Raw genomic sequence first — 15,826 nt, 5'->3', positions numbered from 1 at the left:
AAATCAAAAGTCTGATGGTCACTGAAAGACCACCATAGTCTGTCTATCTACTACATACCACTCCGTACGCTGCAGCCCTTCTCCCGGCCTGCATCCCACGCACAGGGTATGATCACGAGACTGGCGATATTTATACGGACCAGCCGTGCGAACCGCATGGAACTCGCCCGAGTCCGGGGGGGGGGGGTCACAGCAAGCTGTACCGAGTAAACAAACGGGCTGCTCCCTCCAGGGGAGGCATGCAGCATGAGGAAAGGATATAGAGTGAGGGAACAAGACTAATGTACGATGGGAGATGAGCTGAGCAGAGCAGCCGCAGCCTGGCATGTCGCCCCTGTGCCCGCCGCCCTCGTACTCAAGGCTGGAGTCTGAGCCAGAAGAAACGACGTTTTATCTCCATTTGATTGACCGAATACTGTGTAATAACCGGGACTGGAGTGCTCGCCCGAACGAGCGTCCACAACCCACCGCGGCTCGAGAGTCCACACAGCATGCACACTACGTACAAGTAAGTGTGTGCGTGGGCGCGTGGGTGCTGCGCGTGTGCAGGTGGGTTGAGGTGGGCCGCAAGAGGAATATCACCGCTCGCAACCCCGTCCAGCTGTCGGCTATAGACAGGTTCTCAGGTTCTCGACGACAAGAAATCTCCAGAAGACGCGCCCCGTGCACTATCAGCTACCTGGCAGTCCCGCTAGGCAGGGGCCCCCTGGGCAGCTGCACCCTGAATCTTGACTGGGGACTGCTGCTGGTGCCGACCCACCACCCACCTCGACAACCCTGCCACCTCCTGCACACACTGGCATAAGACTAGCTCAATGCCTACCAGCTGGGACGGAGGGCCATTCACCTCCCACCCCCTCTCCTCCTTCTCCCGCCCCCGTCGACGCATCCGCAGCCGAGAGACGAGAGACCAACCACACAACACGCACGGCACCATCCTGTACAGACGTACACAAGAGGAAGCGACCAGGCTAGTAGCAGGGCGGTATACCTAGCGCCTGTTCGTCAACCCTCCCGGGGCCTGCCTCTCTGCCTTCCCCCTTCTTCACCACCACCTCCGCCTCCACCTCCGCCTCGGCCGACTCGTCGCCCTCCTCCTTCTGGACATCTCCCATCCCTCTCTGCCCTGCTGTCGGTCATTGTCGTCGCTGCGACCAGTTGACGCTGCGGCCAGTCACTTGGACTTTTGGAAGAGTCAACAACAGTGACAGTAAGTCAACATTTGCTACCTCGTGCTTTCTTATCGCGGCCTCGCCGGTCGCCTTATCTCTCCCGTGTTTTGCCTTGTCTCTGCTCCCCTCGCCTCCCCCCTCTGTCGCCGTTGCCCGGAATGATTCACCTTGCCCGGCTGCCTCCGTCCATTCTTGCTGCGAGCTGCGAGCTGCGAGCTGCGAGCTGTGTGCCCACGTGTGCCTTGAGAGGAGAAACCAGAAGTCCAACAGAGCCCGACGAGAGAGCCTCCCAGGGAAAAAGACATGCCCCCGGGTTGGCACGAGGAAGAGGGAACAAAAAAAAGAGAGACCAACTCGACACCGCAATCGAAACCTCTTGCCGGCATCGTCCCATATGAACCGTTCTGTCCCTGTATTGTCCTATCCCGGATGCCCCCAACTGTGTGCTGGCCTCTTGTCCACTGCGTGCCGTTTGACAAGCACACATCACTTTGCAGTGTGTATGGGATCGAGTCCTGCTGCTGTGCCCTTGTCACTGAGGCGACTGGGGCATGTGCGCCGTCTCTCCCACCCGGTCCAACGTGCACCGCAACCTGAAAGCCACAAGGGCGCCTCACACAAACAAAACAATCCTCCGGACTTGGGCCCTCAGCCTCTCGGAATTCGACTGCCTGGGCTGCTGGAAACATGCCCTCGACACTGCTCTCGTGACAATAGCCGCCTTGAAACCTCGAGGGCACGCTTGAAACCCAACGGATCACGGTACAGAAGCCCTCTCCCGGGTCCTTTTCTCGCGGCCTCGCCCACACTCCACGGCCGCGACCACGGCCACGACCACGACCAAGGCCACGGCAGCAGCGCAGCAGCGCCCCGCACGCCGAATCCTTTTGAATCTTATATTACCGCAGCACGACGACCCGCCCGGCTTCCCTCGTTGTTTCCAACGGTCGGACCCGAGACTAAGGCACTGGCCCACTTCTGGAGCTGCATCTCTGGGTACACTCTTGCAGACTTGCACAGCACACCACACTGCGCTCTCCCATCGCACCACGTCTCGGCTCTTCCAGTCGAGTCACTCGCCCTGCATCGCACTGCTTCACAACCCCTTTTCATGTTAAATAACTGTGACGCCTCCTGTGCGCCGTACACTAACAATACCACCTTGCACAGGCTGCCTGCGACCAACGGCCGCCACACTTGCTCCCCTGAGCCTCCTCCCCCTTTCCTCTCCTCCAGACCGCCCGTTAAAAAGTAACGAGGGCGCGCTCAGCTTGTCTCGGCTCTCTGTCGCATCGACTGCCTGCCAATTCGGGGTGTTATCGTCGCTCATATCCGCCTCACGACCCACCGACACTCTCTCTACTTGCTGGCTCTGTCCCCAATGCCTCCCAGGAAATAATCATGGACTCAGAAGACGGAGAGTTGTTCATAAAGGTACGCACGGTTGCAAACAACCACCCCGGTGAGATACAAGAAACTGACTCGGACCTCTTCCTACAGCAACTGGCCACTTTCGTGCGCACCCACGAGAAGGCTCTCGCCAACGCTTTGCAACTGCGGAGGCAAAACCCTCCTCGACATGGAGCCTCGCAAAGCGTGTCCTCGGTGCCGACCGCAGGGCTCACGACTCCGACGACCATTCCCGAACGACCGTCTACCGCTACAGCGTCCTCTTCCAACGGGCTCGCCGCCGCCCTGTCCTTCGGCTCCTTGAACTTTACATCGCAGACGGCCAAGTCAGCAAAGCTGGCTCTCACGCCGCACCACCTCTTCTACCTTCTCTCGCGGTTTGAGGAGCTCAAGATACCGGTTGGCCCGATGAAGGTGCGCCTCGAGAACTTGCACGACACGAGCAGCTCGGCGAACTATGTGTCATTCCTGGGCCAGTCTCAGCGCTCCAAGACCCGAAACTCTGAGGTTGGTTCCATTCGCTCCGTCTCGAGCATCAGAAGCGTCATGTCCGGGATGTCTGCACTGTGGACCAATTTTGGCATCGGATCGAGCGCTGCCGCGCGCACCGAGAAGCAGAAGGCTGCTCTGGACGCTGACCTGAAGTACTTGTATTCTGCCTTCACCAAGGTACCCTGCCTTCGCCTGGCCCCAGACTTTCGTGCGCGGCTCATCAAGGGTTACGAGGAGTTCCCCTTCGACTCTGCAGTGCCGCTGCACATCTTCAAAAACTGCCAGGCACTCGAGGTTTGCGACATTGACTTCCGGCAATTCTTTGGTTGGGATCGCATGGCGGACCAGCTGAGATCCCTGACCGTCAAGCGGGCGAGCCTGTCTGACCCCGCCGACATCCTGATCGACATCGTGCTTGACGACATGGACAAGAGGAGACGGCGAACGTCAAAGTCACATGCGTCACCAACATCAACATGGCCTGGTACTGCCAGCCCACGGAGGAGTATGACGATGGCGACGCCTGCCGAGTTGCACAAGTCGACCTCGGCACCAGGGTCACCAGGCACACGGGCTGCCGACTTGAATGTTGGTTCCATAGGCAGTGAAGCCGCACTCGATCATGAGGCCGAGCTTGCCGCCCGAAACAGCAGGCGGGCGTCTGTCGCCGTCGTCGAGCTCCCCAAGTCACCGACAAAGAGCTCACGTCCGAGAAGCCACTCTCCAAGGAGGCCTGCTAGCGCTCGCCATGGTTCCCATCACGTACGCGGCTCACACAAGGTCCACCGCTCAGGCTCGGGCAGCTCGCAGTCGAGCATGTCCGATTCCTGGCACCAGGGCCGGGGTAGCACTTCGAACCTCCTGTCTACAGGCTCGCTCCCCGCGTCGAAATGGCGATTCTTGAGGCACCTCAGTCTCGCAGAGAATGGCCTCGTGTCTATTCCTGAGGCCAGCCTTGCCCCCTTGGCGAACACTCTGTATTCGCTTGACCTGTCCTCGAACGAGTTCAACGAGATCCCTGACAGCTTGGCGTCGCTCACTGCCCTTCGCGCCCTGAACCTCTCCAAGTGCACCATTGAGTCTCTTCATTCGCTGACTCGTAACCCGCTGCCAGCCATAACGGCACTGAACCTGCGGGACAACCGCCTGCAATCTCTGGCGGGCGTCGAGAGATTGTACCCGCTCGAGAGGCTGGACCTAAGGGACAACCGCCTGAAGGACCCTGTCGAGCTGGCGCGTCTGACGAGAATACCTGACATTCGGGAAATCTGGGTTGAGGGAAACCCCTTCACCAGGACTCACAAGGACTACCGCATCACAATCTTCAATCTGTTCAGGCAGTCGCCTGGCTACACCGAGGATGTCTTGATTGACATGACCGGCCCCACGTACTCGGAGAGGAAATACCTCGTCGAGCGCACCAAGGAGCCTGCTCCTGTTCCTGTCATCAAACCGCCGGTCCCAGAGTTCAAGGCCGTCGATGTCAGCAAGCCGGCGATCATCTACGAAAGCGCAAAGGAGCCTGCTGTGCTCCGCAAAGAGCGGCCCACACCGAAGGTGACAGCCAGTGAGATCAACACAAGCTCCACTCGAGCCCGCCGCAGGGCCCCAAAGAGGCGAATCGTCGACCTGGCCGATTCTCAGGCTCACCCTCCAAGGCAGCCAGACGAAAACGAGACGATGGGGCCCATAAGTGGCCTCGATAGCAACTATCGCATATCACAAACCACCGAGGTGCAGAAGAAGCCAGACGTGGTAGAGGAAAGCCGCACCCAGGCGGGCCGTGGTGTTCCCCGCATCGATACGTCCGTCATCCCGAAGCTACCACCCGTGACGCCGACTCAGGAAATCGGAACTCCGTCCTCATGGACGGATGCCCAGAAATATGTCGACCCTGACATATACCGACGCAGGATCGAGGTCCTGCGCAGACAGGTTGGCGAGGGCTACCTGAACGTTCTTAGTGAGGAGCACTGGGATGTCAACGGTGCACCACACTTCACAGGTTCGCATTTTGGTCATGCCGACTCGCCCCTACACCCGAGTCCTGCTACGCATCGGCCAACCTTGCAACCAATACATAGCGGCCGAACTCTTGGATGAGCGCCGCATACTAAACCACTCACACTCGACACACTCGAAGCCATGACAGCCGACCACGATGATACCCAACGCCCGCCCTTTTCGCAGTGGGCGGTCTGGCTGTTAATACATATATCCCGAGTCCTTTCAAAATACCCAATTGTTTTGTTGTTTTTCCTGCAAAAGAGTAGCGCGGCTTCATGGTTGGCTTTTTCAAGATTCATATCATTTCACCGGAGCATAGCGGAAAAAAGGCGTTTTCATGGTTCACCTCAATTCTTACCGACCTAAACTACAAAATCACAAGACTCTCTCGACCCGCCCACCACTGCGTCCATATCGTCCCACAAAGACGACGATCTGCGTAATTACGAGGCTACGTACGACCTGGCGACGATGTTCATGTCAGTTCCCATGACTCTGGATCGAGTCATCAGCCTGCTTGGCTGTGTATTTTGCGTTGTCTTATTGCTTGCATGGCACCGGTGTCATCCGGATGATGCCATGGCAGATGGAATCTTTTTTGGCGTGTCTTTTTACATGGCACCGGTAGAATAGTGGGCACGAGGTGATGTCGCGAGCTCGGCAATACCTGGCCCTCGGGCTGCTGGCTGGAGTCCAGGAATTTCTCTTCGGCAAAGACATCTTTTTCATGACAGGATCTGGCGTATCCCTTGTTGACCTTTCTTGTCCCAGTCTCATTTTCGCATGTTGGCTCTGACAAATCTTGCATTTGAATTGCTCCATTGCTCGAAGGTTCTCAACGAATGTCTGCCTGGGTTCTTCTTTTTTTGTCCGATTGAGCATACTATCCTGAGCGCTGCGTTGTCTGATATTGATTGCCTGGCGAAACGGGGAGGGCAGGGTTCATGTCTTCTTGTCTGTTGCGAATTAGGAGGAGACTCGTCAGTACCGTATTTGTTGTGCGGTATGTTATGGTTGGATGATAGATAATTGGTCGGCCTTAGAGGCGGCCGGCCTAGGTAGCGAGGTGCCAGGGTGGCCCAAGAGAGAAATGATATCACGGCAGACATACTCCATATTCCATTCTTTGACTTTGATTGTGACTTCTTACATCTCCTTGCATGGCTGCCTAGCTCTGTTGGCACCAACAGCCCAATCCGACCAAGTGAGTCAGCCAGCATGCCCATTCGCCCCCAAGGCTTCTTTCTCACCTATGACTCTAACACTTACATGTATACACTTACATGTAGATGTCCCATCCATTCATTATTTCAGGCCCATCATTTCATACTTTACCATTGAACCTCAACAACAACAAGAGCATAACATAACCCCATATGACACAGACAGGCACACCACCAGCCAACCAACCAACCAAACCACAATAATGCCCACCCTCCTAAGCCTACCCCCCGAGCTCCGCCAGCACATCCTCTCCCCCTGCCTCCCCGCCGACGTCCACAACGCAGGCGTCGCGCCCCGGACGGCGGCCCTCCTCCCGCTCCTCCTCACCTGCAGGGCGGTCCGCCTCGACGTCCTGGAGCTGCTGCGGTCCTGGTCCCCGCTGTACCACATCGAGGACCCGCGGGCTTTTTACGTCCGCTCGCAGCAGCGGGGCCAGCGGGGCCGCGACGACGACGACGACGTCGCGCAGATGCGCCGGGTCAGCCTGCGCCTGTTCGCGGACCTGGACCTGAAGCGGATGCGCCGCGTGGCGCCGCTCGGCGCGCACGACGAGGGGTGCTTCGACGTCGACGCGTGGCTGCGGTGCGTGGGGGCGCTGCCGCGGCCCGGGGACGGGGACGGGGCCGGGGCCGTCGAGAGCGTCGTGCTGGATCTCACGCCCGTGCCGGTGTGGATGGCGACGTGGCGGCCCGACTGGGTGCGCGCCAACGTGCTGGACGCGCGCAACAGGCCGTTCCTCGTGGGGTGCGAGGACGGCGTGCGGAAGATCGCGGCCGCGCTGTTTGGGGTGTATGAGGGGGCCGGCGGGGTGTCTATCTCCCTCGGCGGCGCCGTGCCGTCCAAGGCGCGGCGGGTCGTCGAGGCGGGGTTGGAGATCCTGGACCCGCGGCTTGCCCTTGAGGCGCAGATGGGCCGCATGAGTGTGCTTGATGCCGGGGCGGGGGGGAAGGTCCCGTTCGCGGGCGAGTACATCAAGGGCCCGGCTGATGAGCCGACGAGGTTGAGGTTGGGGCTCGTCTGTCTCTGCTGGGGTGTTGATGTGAGGGGCCTGGCGAGGGGTGATTATGCCTTTGAGACGAGGCTTATTCAGATCCGGAATGAGGTGAGTCAGTCGTGTGCTTCTGGAGATTTGGCCGTGAATCACCGGGTCTTCATCCTCTAATGGGCCAAATTACACACGGAACTGACAGCGAACACTAACCCAGGCACGCAAGAACGGCCTCGCGACACCGGAACTCGACTTCAGGGCCCTCGGCTGGGTGTACTGGTCCAAGCAGTCGAGCACCGCGTACTTCGTCAACGCCGAGGCGGACGAGAGGCGGACCCGGGACGAGCTCGTCCGCATGCTAGCCTTCGCGGTGGGCGTGAGGACCGAGACCGCCGGGCCAGGCGCCACGGTCGACTTCGAGCCGGCGATCCGGGTGCGACGTTTCCTGCTGCACTGCCTCGCCAGGGACCTCGAGCTGGCCAGCGTCAGCGTTGGAGACGCGGGCGAGAAGTTCGTGAGGGTGTCACGCCCCGTGGAGAAGTCTGTTGAGGAAGTTGAGTTGCCTGGGGGTGACGGCGGAGATGGAGGTCATGTGCATGGAGGAGATGAGGAGGTGATGCGAGCAGAGCTTCGGGCGATACAGCTGCGGCGGGCGTTCCGAAGGTGTTCTGATGAACGTCCATGAGGCGACTGAGGTGTGCTGGAAGTAGTAGCTCACACTCTGCAATGAAAATGCCGCATGCTGCTGATCATAGCTCGGTGCAATCCACGTTAGGCACCTATGGTTGACTCGGGACTTCATATAGAGGCTTTATAGCAGACCAAAGGAAATGGGCTTGTTCCAAGACTAGTGAACAAGGCCCTTGCACAATTGCCGATATCGAACGCATGGCCCAGTCCTGCAAATGAACTACTTGCTTGACGTGAACAGCGCAGCCGGCTGATGTGTGGCTTGATCAGGTGCAAGAATGTTTGGCATGAGACAGTTTAAACGAGCACCATGGATACGAATCCTCAGGGATGGTTCATGCTGTCACATCTCACCTACAGCCACTTGGCCGCGTGGTCGGGTTCATAGACTGCTTATCAACGTTGGTGCCCTGAGGCAAGCCTGGATGTGGAGACCAGCACTTGATTCTCGTTTCTGGCAGGGCTTCGTGTGGTCTCTGAACATCCTATCCCTCAATCATGTCCTCACATTCCACGCCACTGTCCTGATGGTAGGTGGCTCAACACACAGACCTCGGCAGAGGTTGGGTCCTCGTGGCTATCTCTGTGGTTGCCGACACATACCAGCAACAACATTCAAGTCAACATCAACCTCACTTGACCGGCAGGGTCCCTAAACGTCTAAATTAAAAAGTAGATAGGTGTTAGCTCTGGGGCCTTCCATTGCCTTGCCCATCAGCCTGTCTAACATGGAATGTTCAACGAGGCGGAAAACCCATGACCACTTTGTTTGACTCGTTTCGCTTCTATCCCGCATATGTCCGAAGTACTTTGTTCAACTGCCTTCTGATTGACAAACTGACACTGTCATGGAAGGAAATTATCAAAGACATCTTGGCAAAAATCATCAAAGGCCAGGACAAGTCAAGATGACAGAGCTTTTCTGGGTGTGTATCTCTGCAAGATAGGGGTGTTGGAGTGTTGCTGAATAGATAGAGAGTAGTTCCTGACGAAAGGGCCGTGTCATCATGGTGTTGATTAATTCTAGACTAAGTGTGGTAAAATGCGTGGGGGTAGGATGTGAATGCATGCGCCCTAGAAGGGATGTTTGCTTTGGTCATGAATCAGTATTTTGAATGAGCGATTGGGTAAAACCCACGAGTTTGGCTTGGGTGTGATGTAATCTGCAGGTTGTGTGGCCAGTGGAAGTGGGGATCTTGCGGGAAGCTCGAATCCTGCATGAACGGGGAGGAGAGTACCCAGTAGACAGTTGGTTTGTTGAGATGATCATTGGCCTCAATGGTAAGCGGTGGATTAAGATAGACGCTACTGTCGGCCAATGCCGTTTCCTGGTTCTTTGAGAGGACGAATCATGGAGGAGCAGAGAGCCGAAAGGGGCAATCCAGAATTGATGGGTCGGATTGGACGGCGTCAAGGCCGCTTGGCAACGATGAATACCTAGGTAGCTGGAACAGGTAGTCTCGAAGCTAGAAGGCGTACAAACGCGGGTGTGTGGTTTAACCTGGGGAGGGTGGTAAGACTCTCGGGACGGGAGGAAGCGAAGGCGTGGGCAGCATGGGTGGCATAGCGTGGCATTGTGCAGGGGAGAGTTGGAAAGTTCCCGAGAGCTTGGGGAAGCTAACAAACTAATAAAGACTTGAGGAGGTTTCTTTGGTGCGGCCAGCGTTGCAGCTGCGGGTAAGTATGTGGGTGTGGATACAAGAGTGTGTGGCTGACGCCCGCACACAAAAGAGGAAAGACATGTAGGTTTCGAGTGGTCACGGTGATGCGACAGAGGTGGAAAGAAAGTGTTGGAATGCATAGCAGCAGCTGTGGGTCTGGGCCCCAGGTCTGGGTCTTGGACTCCTGGTCTGGGTCGACCACAACCTGACTGACTGCATCATCATCTGCAGTGCCATGTGGCGGCTGCGGTGGAGGGCAGGGAAGTAGTAGCGACGAGGTGACCTGCAGGTCAGGCGGGCCCCCATGTTCTCACCCAGCCCCAGATGTTTCCAGCACACCACAGTACGACCCTCTCTTCCCGCCCCCTCGGAAACATGCCGGGCCAATTGCTTGTCTGATGGGGCGCGGGTCGGAGAGATCCAGGACGCACGTCAAGATCCGGTAATCTGGGGTACATCAGGACGACCCCCCTGTGGAGCAGCGTGTGGCTGATCGGCATTGAACACCCATCGGGCAGTTTGTCCACACCAGGCTGAGGGACTCGATAGGCTACTGTCTGCTTCATCCAGGACTGTACTGTATCTGTCGGACTGCTGAGCGGTGAGATTCATCCTGCATACAGATCTACCTGTCTGCTGGGTGGCTGTGGAACAACACACGGCCAGACCTGGTTGGTTTTGTCACAGTTTTCAACCAAATCTGGAGCTGGCGAAGCTGGAGATGGGTGTGCCGTGCCGTAGAGACCATGACGGATGTGCATCGTGATTCATCGGGTCCCTCTGTGGGTTGTGCTTGTGCTGCCTTGGCCTGGTTGCCGGGAAAGCGATTAGATGATTGATTGACAGGGGTGGTAGCTGTTCCTGTTCCTGACTACTGCACTCTGCACGACCAAGTCCACATGCACCAGATCGGTGACTTATGTAAGCCGGCAGAAGGTGGGTCCCCACCTTCCCCGGCTGCTTTTCCAACCCAGCTCGCGCCTTACCTAATTAGAGCTGTGCGCGTTCGACTTCACCCCAATTCTCGCCCTTCGATTTGGCCATCTGTCGCACCGCATCCATCCTCCCACGCCTGCCATATCGCATCGGCCACATCGCGCCTCCTCGTGACCTGTTGCTGCCGCCAGCCAACACTGCACCTGGCCACTCAGACACGTCCAACCCGATGCCATCCCCGACTTATGCCCATCCGCAGCCTTGCCCCCGCCACCCCTTGACGACGCGAACCCCCACACCGCGACACTTGCCCTCCGTGTCTGCCTGATACAACACGTCGCCCGCAAACCAGAGCCGCCATGGCTTCCAGGCCTTCTACACCCCGGAGCTCGCGCTCTGGTCGTGTGGCAGGTCGTGGTAGAGCAAGGCCCCCGCACGAATTAGAAGAACCCCCTCTTAAGAAGAGAAAATATGTCCCTGGCGGCCCAGGCGGTGGTGGCAGGTTTGTTCTCGACGACGGGAACACCGAGTCGCCGGCCGGGCCCTCGTCCACATCGACCCCACCGAGGCCACGGAGCACCGCCCGCAGGACATCGAACCGAAACACCACAGTCCTCCCCCGGGAGAGAAGCACCCGCCTCGGCGCCGCCGCCAGCCGTTCTGGAGAGGGCGATGTCGAGTTCAGCTCCGCCGCCGCTGTCGCGGCAGCTGTAGCCCAGAGCGAGGGATATAAGCCACGAGAGGAGCGCGGCTGGGAGGAGTTCCACCCGAACCTTGATATCGAGGGGACCTTTCTGATGTTCCACTCGGAAGACGTAGACGGCACCAGAAAGTCGACACCACCTCCCCCTCCCACTCGCGCTTCTGTCAACGGCGTCGGTACGCCATCGAAGGATGCCGAACAAGCAAATCCTGGTGTCACAGGTGACTCGGCCGCCCAGGCAGAGGGCGCCGCCGCATCTTCTCAAAACCCGGAGACGCCGTCGCGCCGAAGACCTCGTCCAACCAGAGATGCCGTGTCTTTTTACGCCACGCGACCCGACTTTGCGCTGACCCCAAAGACACCCAAGGTGTTGTCCACCCTGAACCAGACCCCAAAAGAGCGCCTCGACCTGAAGAACCCGTCCTACCGCAAGACAGATCGGATACTGCTCTTTGAGAGCAAGACCTTTGGCCAGGCAAAATATGTCGAAAAGGCCATGATGAATGTCGGTTACCAGGAGAGCGACAACTTCATCAGGCCCGAGCGCGGTCTTCTGAAGGCCAGTGATGCCCATATCGACGAGGATGTGGATCAGCTACTCGGGCAGAGACCCGACGGCGAGGTGATTGTCTCGCACAGCGGCTCCAACCTTGGCCGTGTCGAATACGACATGGACGAGCAGGACGACATGTGGTTGGAGACGCTCAACGGCCAGCGAAAGGCCAACGGGCTCGAACTCGTCACCCGTGAGGTCTTTGAAATCACAATTACCAAGATTGAGAAGGAATGGCATGCCTTGGAGAAGAAGATACCGAAGCCGAATCCAAAACCACCGCAAACCCACAGGCCGCGGTCTAGTTCTGCTGCAGCCGTGAACGGCGAGACCCAACCCGGCGAAGAGCAAGACAGCAAGTGCGCCATCTGCGACGACGGGGACTGCGAAAATACCAATGCGATAGTCTTTTGCGACGGCTGCGATCTTGCAGTGCATCAAGATTGTTACGGCGTACCATTCATCCCGGAGGGGCAGTGGATGTGTCGGAAATGCCAGCTCGCGGGTCGTGGCATCCCAGTAAGTAGTTTATGCACCATTCTGGCTGTTTGATCCAAGGAAATTCGTTGGCTAACGTTGATTCGTCAGACTTGCATTTTCTGCCCCAACACTGATGGTGCCTTCAAGCAAACCAACTTCTCCAAATGGGCACACCTTCTTTGTGCCATATGGATCCCTGAGGTCAACCTGGGAAACAATGTTTTCTTGGAACCAGTCATGGACGTTGACAAGGTCCCCAAAAACCGTTGGAAGCTTCAATGCTACATCTGTAATCAGAAGATGGGCGCCTGCATTCAATGCAGTAACAAGGCTTGTTACCAGGCCTTCCATGTCACATGCGCACGACGTGCCCGTTTGTACTTGAAAATGAAGACACCGCAAGGCGCGCTTGCGCTTGACGGGGTCTTGAAGGCATTTTGTGATAAGCACTGCCCTCCAGACTATGACAAGGAGCATGCTGTCGGCGCGGCTACCAAGGACGCGAAGAAATTCTACAAGCGAACAATGAAGGGGCGTATCTGGGCTGACAGCCAGGCAGTGGCTCAGGAGCTTGCTGCCATCCATCGCAACGCCATCACAGAACACCCTCCTCAGGAGTCGCAGTTACTTGGCGACAAGCTCGCAGGAGCAGGCGACAAGAAAAAGGGCCAATCAGGCAAGATATGGAAATTGCCTTCCGGAGCGCCTGTCATTCCACAGGCGGTCTTCGACCTCGTCGACAGCGGGTTGGCTCGGTTTTCTCTTCGCAAGCGAAAGGAATATGTTGCGGAGGCCTGTCGTTATTGGACACTGAAGCGGGAATCGCGCCGTGGTGCCGCGCTCCTCAAGCGTCTGCAGCTGCAGATGGAGTCTTTCTCGTCTATGGAGCTCACAAGGCGAGACTTCGCAGCCATGGGCCCCTCAGGAAGGAACAGGCTTGCCAGGCGCATTGAATTTGCGGAGACCCTACTGAGAGACCTTGAGCAGCTGAAATCTCTGGCGAACGACGTTGTGTCCCGGGAAGCCTACAAGCTGGAGGCTGCGGAGATGGAGCAAGACTTTGTCGACAGTTGCTATTTCCCGATCTTCAAGCTGCTGCAGCCCATCATCAGCAAGGCTGAAGCGTGAGTACTTCCTCCATCCTTGATTAAGCTAGAACCCTTAAGGCTAACATGTGACCTGACTAGGCTCGACAAGAATGTCTTCAAAGACGGTCTGGTACAAATGGAAGCCAAGTTCGAGAAGCGATTCTACACCACCACTCTCGCATTTGCCCATGATCTCTGCGAGGTCATCCATGTTGGCATCAATGCCGAGGCAAAGCCCCCTATATCCGACCAGCCCAGGTTCGAGCCGATCGACGTGTCGCCTACTAAGCACAGCTCATACTCGGAGGCCAGAGACCGTAAGAGGCTCGGCAAACGAATACTCAAGTCAGCTCAGCCGCAACTAGAAATCGCTCTCAAGGCGGAGGCGGACATTACCTCGAAATCCTTCGACAGCCTGCAGCAAGAGCTGGAGGGCATGATTGACGCATCCTTGGAAATCCGAAAACCCTTTGGGTCTCACCCGCAACCTGAGCCCCCCGCACAGTCTAGCCAGGATGTCATCATGGTTGACGCTGCCGAAGGACCCATCACAGTCGCGGCGCAAGACCCCGCCGGCGCGGCTGCGGAGAGTGCTGATCAGATGGACATCGACGAACAAAGCATCGAAGTTAAGGAGGAGGACACTGCCCAGGCCAACGGTGGTATAGACCAAGAGGCTGCAGCCGTTGGCGAGGACGGTGCCGGTGCCAACGACAAAGGTCTACCGAGCCTTGTGAAATCGGCACCCACGCCACCAGACACCAATGGCTACGTGCCTGTCTCCCAGCACTCACAGCAGCCCACGCCTCTCACACCACCACAATCTAACGGAAGCCTTGGCCGAGGGGCAGACACCACTCTCACAGAAGGCGGCATACCCTGGTATCTCAAGAACTTCGAGCCCGACGGCACAACAGCCATCGAGGAGCAGTGGGCTGGCAGGGATGCCGTGCGCAGCTTGAGCGAGGAGCTGACTGATATGGATGAGGAAGAGCTCAACGACCTCGAGTTCAACGTGGAAGATAGCACTATCACTGCATCACCCGTGGACGCGCCGCTGGCTGTCCCGTCCGGGTCGTCAGCTAGGAAGCTCCGCTACGGCAGCAGCACCGGGGTCGGGAACCCGAGGAAGCGACTACGATCCTCGGGCAGGAGACGTTAGGAGAGGCGAGGTCCGATGGATATGTATAGATTCGGTTGTACTAGTAGGCCGTCGCTTTGATCCTTTTGCTTTTGCGTTCTCGTTTGCTGCTTGACCGGAGAGATTGATTCCCCCTCTTTCATTGTTCTGGTTGCTTATTTGGATGGCCGCAAGTATACCGACTGTGTTTTCTCTCTCTCTTTTTGGAACAATGCGTGGAGTGGTATACATTTCTACGGCGTCAGGAGAATCGGCTCGGCATACAACAAAACACCCGTGTGTTATAATCGATCTCGAGGAAGTTTGCAAGTTGGTTTTTCAAGTCTATTTTTTGAGGATGGTGCGTCTTACCCTACGGGGGCCATCACTTTTTATTACCGCGGACGGAGACTGCAGCATCATTGATTGCATGTTGTCTTTTTTTACCGTTACTCTTTGATTAGTTCGTGCAAGAGAGACGCTTCGTTTAGGCTGGGCCGGTGAGGTCTGGCGTGGCTAAGCCGGCAGTTGCTGGACTGCCTCATTTCGGAGTGCGCTGTGTGCCAATACAGAAGAGAAGAGTTCGGTTGCCTTGCACAATCAGTTCGCACTACATATCCTTGCTGTGTGAAATGTCCTATTTCCTGGCCCGACCCCCACAATGTCAATATGTCTAGTAGACGTCGCTCGGAAGCGGACTTGTCCATTGCAACCCCATCCGTGTGTGCATGTCATCATCCGCTTCAGAAGGCTCCAACACAGGGGACTCGAGCCCGTCAGGGTCCGGCCCGGGATACCTAAGCTCCTCATAGTCCGTGACGACCTTTGACCGGTTCTGAGGGCCAGGCTTGGCGGTGCGTGTGGTCTTTGCTCGAGGCTTGCCTCTGTTGGTGGTGTTTGGCTTTCTGGAAGCTGCCGTGGCGGTTGCGGATGTCTGTTTGAAGGTGTGACCGGCGTCTAGGAGGACCAGACCGATGATATGACTCTTAGCTGGTGGAATAGAAGCGAAACCAATTAGATCGATTTATAGGCGAGTGAGTTGTACTGACTGCCTCTTGCAGAGGTCGTCGAGGATGGTTGTAGTGAAGTCATGTTGCCGGACCATCCAGTCTTTAAGCACACCCAACTCAAACCCGGTAGTCTTGAAAAAGTTCTTGCGTTTCGCGAGAGCTTTGATTTTCTGCTTTTATCTTTCGACACAAGGCTTTTGAATGCGTTCCAGGCCGCCTCGCCCGGTTCTAGAGCCTTCAACGTCCGGCTCGTCGAGATCATTGCTGTAGCAATTCACCAAATGGCTGTGTT

The 15,826-nt window shown here is 57.1% G+C and overlaps 3 protein-coding genes across 3 annotated transcripts; all 3 read left to right on the top strand.

Moving 5' to 3' along the window:
- The first annotated feature begins 674 nt into the window (after nucleotides 1-674).
- On the top strand, nucleotides 675-6,198 carry KVR01_004796 (uncharacterized protein). The gene is made up of 3 exons (XM_044786031.1): nucleotides 2,084-2,168; nucleotides 2,343-2,606; nucleotides 2,673-6,198. Exons 2-3 carry the CDS (start codon nucleotides 2,574-2,576, stop codon nucleotides 5,175-5,177), a joined length of 2,538 nt encoding a protein of 845 aa, XP_044646960.1. The 5' UTR covers nucleotides 2,084-2,168; nucleotides 2,343-2,573; the 3' UTR covers nucleotides 5,178-6,198.
- A 54-nt stretch (nucleotides 6,199-6,252) lies between these two features.
- KVR01_004670 (uncharacterized protein) lies at nucleotides 6,253-8,234 on the top strand. The gene is made up of 2 exons (XM_044782927.1): nucleotides 6,253-7,407; nucleotides 7,511-8,234. The coding sequence occupies exons 1-2, from the start codon at nucleotides 6,334-6,336 to the stop codon at nucleotides 7,976-7,978; spliced, it is 1,542 nt and encodes a 513-aa protein (XP_044646834.1). The 5' UTR covers nucleotides 6,253-6,333; the 3' UTR covers nucleotides 7,979-8,234.
- A 2,426-nt stretch (nucleotides 8,235-10,660) lies between these two features.
- KVR01_004411 (uncharacterized protein) lies at nucleotides 10,661-15,124 on the top strand. Its single transcript, XM_044781483.1, has 3 exons — nucleotides 10,661-12,355; nucleotides 12,425-13,440; nucleotides 13,504-15,124. Exons 1-3 carry the CDS (start codon nucleotides 10,940-10,942, stop codon nucleotides 14,564-14,566), a joined length of 3,495 nt encoding a protein of 1,164 aa, XP_044646575.1. The 5' UTR covers nucleotides 10,661-10,939; the 3' UTR covers nucleotides 14,567-15,124.
- Nucleotides 15,125-15,826: the final 702 nt, after the last annotated feature.

The sequence above is a fragment of the Diaporthe batatas genome, assembly GCF_019321695.1.
Source record: "Diaporthe batatas strain CRI 302-4 chromosome Unknown Contig00004, whole genome shotgun sequence".
Classification (NCBI taxonomy): Eukaryota; Fungi; Ascomycota; class Sordariomycetes; order Diaporthales; family Diaporthaceae; genus Diaporthe; species Diaporthe batatas.
This window is presented reverse-complemented; position numbering and strand designations above follow the sequence as displayed.

What these genes read in the sequence shown, in the direction of transcription:
- KVR01_004670 (XM_044782927.1), top strand. Translation starts at nt 6,334, where the DNA reads ATGACTCTAACACTTACATGTATACACTTACATGTAGATGTCCCATCC. An exon ending in TTATTCAGATCCGGAATGAG is followed by an intron (nt 7,408 to 7,510) that starts GTGAGTCAGTCG and finishes ACACTAACCCAG; the next exon opens with GCACGCAAGAACGGCCTCGC.
- KVR01_004796 (XM_044786031.1), top strand. Translation starts at nt 2,574, where the DNA reads ATGGACTCAGAAGACGGAGAGTTGTTCATAAAG. An exon ending in ACGGAGAGTTGTTCATAAAG is followed by an intron (nt 2,607 to 2,672) that starts GTACGCACGGTT and finishes CTCTTCCTACAG; the next exon opens with CAACTGGCCACTTTCGTGCG.
- KVR01_004411 (XM_044781483.1), top strand. Translation starts at nt 10,940, where the DNA reads ATGGCTTCCAGGCCTTCTACACCCCGGAGCTCGCGCTCTGGTCGTGTG. An exon ending in TCGCGGGTCGTGGCATCCCA is followed by an intron (nt 12,356 to 12,424) that starts GTAAGTAGTTTA and finishes TTGATTCGTCAG; the next exon opens with ACTTGCATTTTCTGCCCCAA. An exon ending in ATCATCAGCAAGGCTGAAGC is followed by an intron (nt 13,441 to 13,503) that starts GTGAGTACTTCC and finishes TGACCTGACTAG; the next exon opens with GCTCGACAAGAATGTCTTCA.